The following is an 8,613-nucleotide window of genomic DNA, read 5'->3' on the forward strand; positions in this document are numbered from 1 at the left end:
GAAAATTCTGTCCGTGAAAGTAAGCGCCTCCCTTTTACTGTAATGGGAAAGATACTTTTGCAAAAGACAATGGTAGGATATTTACCCTTTAATTCAATGGTAATATCTATATATTAATAGGCTAGCAATATTTTGTCTCGCTAAAAACTCCCAAACTACGCAACAGAATTAAACAAATAAGGTGTCGTTTTAAAGGTATTGTTATGTAGATGTGCAATAAGGTCTTAAATTATGAAAATTTCCTTTAATTAATTAATAAAATTAATAATTTAGTTTCAACCAATGAGAATTCAGCAAATCATTTTTCGGGTGGTTCGCATAAGCATTGTTTCCGTAAGCATCGTTTGATTTAAAGCATTTCTGAATTAATAGATTGATAAACAAAAATAAGAGTGGATAAAAAAAAACGGAACTGAATTTCTTAAAAAAAGAATTCAATATCTTTAGTTCCTTTGATAAATTTTTAGTTTCATGATAAATTTTTTGTTTCGTTACAATAGAATGGCAATGGCATCGTGCGAATATTCAAACCAAAACAAACGTGCGAATATTCAAACCAAAACAAACTTTCTACAAACAATTATTTTGATTTGAGATTTAAAACGATATCTTAGTTATTTAGTTCTATTTTTATTTATTTAGTGCCTGCTGCCTAAATAAAATGCCTGCTATCAGGCGTCGAAATATCTCTGGCAGACGTCAGAGAAATGAATGGCGGAATTCTAAACGGGAAAGCATTTCTCGCCGAAGGGAATCGCCACCTCTACAAATTCGAGATTTTTACAAATCTGCATTGACTGTTCATGACGATTGTGACCCCTTTACTATTGGATCTATGACTTTTATTTGTAACTTTTGTCATGCTAAGCATTTTATGTTAGAGAAGACAGGAAGTAGCAATGAATATGGTATTTGCTGTCAGAAAGGCAAGGTTGATCTTCCTTTATTGTCGCATTCACAATATTTTGAGAATTTGATTACTGGTGTAACATCTTTAGACCATACTGCAAAGAAACGATCCCAAAATTATTTGGACAATATTCGCTCCTATAATTCTGCATTTGCCATGATAAGTTCTGAGACACACTTAGATGAAAGTGTAACCGGTGGAATGTATCATTTTAAAATCCATGACACATTTTACCATAGTGTTGGTTCACTTATACCAAGTGAAGGTTGTCAGCCAAAGTACGCTCAGAATTACTTTTATGATGAAGATACAGCAGTTGAACACAGAATGCGTGAACAAGCTAATGTCAAATGTGATGCGAGCATTATGCATGAAATAGCTGTATATCTGAACAGAGTGAATTCATATGTCCAATCTTTTCAAACAATGGGTGATCTCTGTAGGAATTCCAGTGATGGAAATGAAAAGGAAATGTGCATGCACATCACTGTCAACGCGTCGTCTGATCAACGACGATACAATGATGCCACAAGTACAGATGTTAGCAATCTTTTGATGCTTAGATGGAGTACCTCCTGGGGTAAAAGCTGTGTATTAAAAACTGTGTAAAAAAGTATTAAAAACTCTGCTATGTGATGAAGATAAAGAATCAAATGAGAAAGTGTTTTGCTTAACTGCACACGCTGGATGTGGGAAAACATTTGTTCAAAAAGCCGTAAATTGCATTCAATGCAGCATGATTGCATTTCATGTGCCTTTAGTGGTATAGCTGCCAGTTTGCTTGAAGGAGGAAGAGCTCTCCATAATGTTTCTAAATTGCCCATCCCACTTTTAGAAAATTCTGTATCTGGCATCACAGCGAACAGCAGACATGCTATAAGGTTCCTCCAATCATCTTTAATAATTATTGATGAAGTTTCCATGTGTCCGGTCTATGCCATACAAGTAATTGACAGTTTACTTCGAGATATCGCCTCCAATGGTGACAAAGAAAAGTTATTTGGTGGAGAAACTGTCTTGCTTTGTGGAGATTTTCAGCAAACTTTGCCAGTTGTACCCCACTCTGGTCGCGCAGGAATAGTTGAGAGCTGTGTGAAATCCTGGCCATTTTGGTCTCAAATCATAAAAATGACGCTAACTCAAAACATGAGAGCCTTGCCAAGTGAACGTGAATTTATTAAATTTCTTAAGGAAATTGGCAATGGTACCCCTGATGATCTAATTAAGATACCAAACTTTCTGATCAGCTCTGCTTCTATCATTGATGAAATTTAGGGTAATATTCCGGAAATTGTTCAAACTCCTGAGATAACAAATCGAGCAATATTGGCTCCGAAGAATGAAGATTGCGAGGAGATTAATCACCAAGTTTTAAGAATGATGCCAGGTGAAGAAAGAACTTACATCAGTTGTGACTCTGTGGTTACTGACAACGAACATGAACAGACTCTCTATCCCACTGAATTTTTAAATAGCCTTTCAGTGAGTGGCTTACCTCCTCACAAACTCACATTGAAAAAAAATGCCATTGTTTTACTGATACGTAACCTTAACACTTCAAAGGCACTTATTAATGGTACGAGAATGCGCGTCAAAAGGTTGCACCAGAACTGTTTAGATTGCGAAGTTTTAACAGGTGCTTCATCTGGACAGCGAATTTTGATTCCAAGAATAAATTTGAAAAGCTCTGGAACACTACTACCATTTATTTTAAACAGAATTCAATTTCCGATGATTCTTGCTTTTGCTATGACAATAAACAAATCACAAGGACAATCAATTAATAAGGTTGGTATTTACTTACCGCAACCAGTTTTTGCAAATGGACAGTTGTATGTGGCTGCCAGTCGAGCCCGATTATTTGATAGCTTAAAGTTTTTTATTGCTGATACAGATGAGCAAGGACATTTAAAAAATGATCAGAGAGTCTTTACAAAAAATATAGTTTATAAAGAACTTTTGTGAACAAAACTATTTTGTTTTATGTTTAATACCCATCGGAAGTAGGCAAGGGGACCTTCCAGAATCAAAACTCCCCATGAGAAATGAGATATGGCGACCTCCTCGCGGTATTTCTCGGGTAATGCTAACAGCCATACATTTAAATTTAACAATTAGGTATAACACATTTTATTCAAAATGGACTCAAATCATTAAAATGATACTCACCCAAAACACTTGAGCCTTGCCAAGTGAACATAAATTTACTGAATTTCTTCACAAAATTGACAATGATACCTCTGGTCATCTTAAAGCCATCATTGATGAAATTTACCGTTATATTCCAGAAATTGCTCAAACTTCTGATAACAAATCGAGCAATATTGCCTCCGATGAATGAAGATTGCGAAGAAATCAAATCCAAACTTTTAAAAGATTGATGCCCGATGAAGAGAGACTATACATCAGTTATGATTTGGTGGTTACAGACAATGATCACGAGCAAACGCTTTATCCCTCTGAATTTTTAAATAGTCTTTCTGTGAGTGACTTACCTCCTCACAAACTCATATTGAAAGAAAACGCCATTGTGTCGAAAATTTTCATCGGAACAGTTTAGTTTGCGTAGTTTTAACTGGTGTTACGTGTGGACAACAAATTTTGATACAAAGAATACATTTCAAAAGTTCAGGGACACTACTGCCATTTATTTTTGACATAATTCAATTTCCGGTGATTCTATTTTTCGCAATGACAATAAACAAATCCTCATAAAAATGACGCTTACCCAAAACATGCGAACCTTGCAAAGTTAATGGGATTGTATTAAATTTCTAAATAAAATTGGCAATGGTACATTTGGTGATCTTATTGAGATATATTCTCTGCTACAGCTCCAAATTTCTCAGCTACATGAAGAAAAGATAATCAAATTGTGAAGGGGGCAGAGAAGTGTATAAATTTCATTAAGTAATTGATTTCAATATCTGGCATTTTTATTTTAAAATTTAAATTTGTTAAAATGTTTTTATAAGATTGCGAAGCAATATGCAATGGAACTGCGAAGCAGTTCTGGGGGTTGGCGAGCGTAGCGAGCAGGGGGCGGAGTCCCCTAGTAACTTTTTATTTGTGGTTATGGTGCTGACCTGGTCGATGAAGTTGATATTGTCTAAAAGTGTGCAAACATTGAAAATTCGTAGGACTGCTTCAAAAAGCAAAAAAAAATTTAAGGAATATAAGAGAAGTAAGGGAGCCCTCCCTTTTTACATTTACCCAATAGGTAATGGTAATAATAATACAATGAAAAAAATATTTTCCTTAAAAAGCAACTACACTGTAATACATATTACATTTTCAAATGAAGGAAGCAAGACCATCAAAGGCAGTGAAACTTAAAGGTCACTTTTACAAACTTCAGTAATTTTATTAAAATAAATTATACTTCTAAACGAAAGTGGAAGCTCTAGAAACATTTCACTGCTGAAGAATTTCTTTTCAATATAACGTATCTCCATATTTTTTCCTCCTTAATTTAGTATTACATCCAGTTACATTATAATATTGTACGCAAATTGCATCGGAAAAGAAATATTACATAAAATAAAAAATTTTGAAAACGAATCTGAAAAGTAATATTACAATTTGTCGTGCAAAATCAGACCATTAAAGACGGTGAAACTGAATGTTTAAGATCACTCTTACAAACTTTAGCTATTTCAGAAAGAAAAAATACTTTATGTAGTTAAACAAAAGCGCCCCTCAAGAAATTTTTCATTGCTGCAAAATTTCTTTTCAATCTAATTTATCTCCATATCTTCTTTCCGGAACAACTTAGTATTGCATCCAATTACATAGGAATTCCAGTTATTATTACTCCACGAAGAAAACTTGAGCGGTATCAAATATGACGCATAAAGATTTCATTTCAAACTTCTTTTTTTTCTAAGTTCCTCTTTCACGCCTACAGATCTTTTAGAAATTTTTTTGCTTCACGGAAACAGACGCCAACTCGAAATGGAAAAGAGAAGATGCAAAAACCTTATTTAATTCCAATGCTCAATATTGTCGCCAAGTTCCCCCGGGGTAAAAGATCAATCTCAGGCGTATAACGAAATAAAGCTAAGTGCATGAGTATCGGACAGAAGCAGAGCTTGGAAGTACATCAAAGATAGCGATATCAGGACCAGTAAATTTAATTTACACTTTGTCGCTGATTCTCGAAGGTTCCTTTTCTCGAAGAACTTTGTCTGTGACACACTTTGAAGACAAGTGACTTAGATCTGCACTGCAATAGAATTAAAATTCTTAGACCTTGAACTGATATTTTGAAGAAATAGAAATTTAAAAAAAAAATTTTGTCGTAATGCGTCGTTGATACACTCTTGTATGCTTTCACAGAATCGATATTGAAAAATATATATATATATGACTGAAGATTACGTGTTTCGTCTTCCTCCGATTTCTGATAATTTTTCTGTTATATGAGATATCTGAAATAAGATTTAATAGAAAAATTAGGTTGGCGAAAAAGTTTCTCCCAACAGCTCCGATTCTTCTTTAAGGGTTTGAGAACTGCTTTTTTTAACTGCATAGCCATAAAATTCTAAATAAACTCAAATTAATTTTATCTAAAATAATCGATTAGAGATAAAATTAAAATTTAAAAAAATATTTTGTAGGCTTGGCTTTTTGAAACACACGTTAAAAATTTTATTGAAAATTTATTAATACAAAAATTGTGAATCAGAGATGTTTGCTATCTTAAAGTTATAGTTATTCAAAAAAGGAGCTTGTGGCGCGTTCTTTGATATTAAATTATTTTTCGATTGCTGTGTCCAGTAAGGTCAAAAAACAACGTGAACGTGGTGAACTATGCGAGTCGCGTCACCGAATCTGTTTTTCTGAAGTCTTATGAATCCACGCGTTTTACAGTTACGCTTTTGACACGTGTTTCTCGCAACACGTGTCAAAGGCGTAACCGTAAACAAACACGTGGATTCATCTGGGGAGTATATTACTGTACAAATAGAGAAACCACTTGGAAATGAAGGACTATCACCACACTCTTGTTGTTTCGTAATCTTGCCAGCTGTCAGGAATCCTAGTGACACACCAATGTCGTTCATATTTTAAGTAGTATATTTCTATCAAAGTATATCACAGCAGTTAATGCAGTGTTATAGACGTTTTGGGTTTATAAACTTTGCCAATGGGAAGCTAAACGAAATTTTGAAATTTTAAATCAGGATTTTTTATTTGGATTTATGTGCGCATTATTTATTAAAATATTATGTAAATACAAATAAGCATTAAAAATTTAAAAAATAGATTATGGGGAAAAACTCAAACCAAAAATTGCTAAAATTAATTAAATATCGCTCAATAGCTAAAATTTATTATTTTTCCAGAATTCTTGCTTTATAATACTCATGATACCTTAGAGAATAGACTACATATTAGTATTCATATATTTTACAGCAAATATTGAAACTCATTAGGCAAAGAAGGCCTTTGCAATTAATTATTTTATAGCTGTAAAATATAAAAGAAAAGTTTAATAAATTAGTCTCTACTCTATTCTATACTCATATATATAAAAAGCATTCATGCAAAATTTCAAGTAATTTGAACTAGAATATTTTGAGACATTTAATTTAGACTTATGGGAAATAACCAAAAAATTAGTTTTGAGAAAAAGACAAATAAGACACAATTATAAAATTAACAACCAATATATGTTTTTTTTCTTCTAAATAATCATAACTTCTATTCTATTTGACAGATATGAAATTTGCACGGTTTTAGTAAGAAAAAAGTTCATAGTTTAATTTTATGTAATAAAAAACGAAAAAAAAAAGAAATTTTATGAAAATTGGTTTATAGTCGAGTACTTTGTATCCCTATGCCAACAACAGCATAGAAAAGCATCACCGCTGCTGTTATGAACTTTAATAGAAATTCTCTATTAAATATATATATATATATATAAAGAAANTATATATATATTGTTTTTTTTCTGTAGAGTTTCCTGATGTCTCTATAAAGTTTTTCAATTAAAATTAAATAAAAGAGAGACACTACAGAAAAATAATGAGCAAGATAAGATATGAATAAGAAAATTTTGATGCAGACGGTAGGAAGAAAAAGAACACTTTGTAATCTGATTTAATAACTTAAAATTAGATTGTTCAAACTTCCTAATTAGAATATCTCAAGCATTCTTCTTAAGGTATAAAAATTACGTTCTGTTTCATGAAAACCAGGACATTAGAGCAAACGTAATTTTAGTTGTTTCCGAATATCGAACTGAATTTGTTATTTTATAAAGGAAATAAAAAACTGTCAGTAATTGAAAAGCAGAATCATTATATTAATCGAAAAATAGTATTTGCTAAAAATGCATTTAAAAGCACATAAAATAAAAATGCGTACAACTGAACAATTTTGTAGCATATTTACTTCATTACATTAAAAACTAATAAATGAAACTTAAAAACTGTGAGAATCCTGACTTTGCACATTAAATAGAGGTCAATAATTAAAAGTTCTCTCAAATTCTTTTGACTTAAGAAATTTGAAAAAAATCAAAGAACTAAAAGCTTTAAATTAATATTTAATTTGCAAAGTGGCGTACAAAAAAAAGAGAACTGTAAGAAAGACCCTTACATCTTTTATGCCATTCCATTCAGATTCGATTTCTAAAACTTTTTCGAAGATAATCGGCTAATATAAATTAACAGAATGAATAAAAACTAAAAGTTTCAGAATTTTTGCTCAAGCATCCAATATGCCATTGAGTTCTGTAAACATGAAAAGATAGAAAGAACGTAAAAAGTCAATAAAACGAAATAAGACAAGAAAAAAAATTTCGAAAGAAAAAGGCATTAGCTGGCGACATTAAAAAAAATACCTTAGCAAAAAACGCAAGGAAGGAAAATAGAAAAAAGGACTTGAAAGAAAAAGGGAAATAAATACAAACGCACTTTTCGGTAGACGGCAACGGTGGAAGTGTAACGGGTTGGGGTGGATGTTCGACTTTATTCCACCCCTCTTATTTCAACAGTGTTCTTTGACTATGGCGTTCAGGATGTAAATTCAATTAGAAAAACGTATCTTCCAATCAAGATTGAGTTTAGGAGACAATATGAGAAGCAAAGGACTGGCGAGAGGGTTAGAATTGTTAAAAACACGGTTCGAAAGAGGTGCTAATAAAAAAGGGATTGTCGGTAAATGTAAAAAGGAGCTTTCGAACACTAGTACCATTTTGTATAGCTTTGGTGATTTACAATTAGAATAAGAGGGGATCGTCTACTAGTTTCATTTTATGGACTGATTTTTAAATCGTGTGAAAATAAATAACAAAAATTCACAAAGTTTTGTATGTATATTCGAAGAAATGAACACAGATTAGATATGTATGTTATAAACCCTATTACAATTTATAAGACGTGAAATTAATAGCGTCATTGCCCGATTAATTCATCATTATCCTGTTAAATCGAGTTTCGTTGTAAAGCAAACTAACACACCATATACTATCATGCAACAACTTGTTGAACGGCTATTTATACAATCAGAGAGTAATGAAGCCCTAAACACCCATTCTAATTATTGTGTTGTATGTACAGAACAAGTTCCGTGACTCTCAATTAACAGCATAAAACTGCGATGCCCAAAAATATAATTTTGGTTCGAGTTTTGCTTCTAAAATTGAGTTTTTCTCCTAGAATTATTCTACAAAATAAACTTTTTTGATGATACTT

The 8,613-nt window shown here is 32.2% G+C and overlaps 2 protein-coding genes across 2 annotated transcripts; both read left to right on the forward strand.

Moving 5' to 3' along the window:
• Positions 1-661: 661 nt before the first annotated feature.
• Positions 662-1,519, forward strand: LOC139427241 (uncharacterized). Its single transcript, XM_071188258.1, has one exon. The coding sequence runs from the start codon at positions 662-664 to the stop codon at positions 1,517-1,519; it is 858 nt and encodes a 285-aa protein (XP_071044359.1).
• A 768-nt stretch (positions 1,520-2,287) lies between these two features.
• On the forward strand, positions 2,288-2,875 carry LOC139427242 (ATP-dependent DNA helicase PIF1-like). Its single transcript, XM_071188262.1, has one exon. The coding sequence runs from the start codon at positions 2,288-2,290 to the stop codon at positions 2,873-2,875; it is 588 nt and encodes a 195-aa protein (XP_071044363.1).
• The last annotated feature ends 5,738 nt before the right edge of the window (positions 2,876-8,613 follow it).

The sequence above is a fragment of the Parasteatoda tepidariorum genome, chromosome 2, assembly GCF_043381705.1.
Source record: "Parasteatoda tepidariorum isolate YZ-2023 chromosome 2, CAS_Ptep_4.0, whole genome shotgun sequence".
In the NCBI taxonomy this organism is placed as follows: domain Eukaryota; kingdom Metazoa; phylum Arthropoda; class Arachnida; order Araneae; family Theridiidae; genus Parasteatoda; species Parasteatoda tepidariorum.

Bases quoted from the DNA above. Each gene is read 5' to 3' on its own strand.
- LOC139427241 (XM_071188258.1), top strand. From the start codon at position 662: ATGCCTGCTATCAGGCGTCGAAATATCTCTGGCAGACGTCAGAGAAAT.
- LOC139427242 (XM_071188262.1), top strand. From the start codon at position 2,288: ATGATGCCAGGTGAAGAAAGAACTTACATCAGTTGTGACTCTGTGGTT.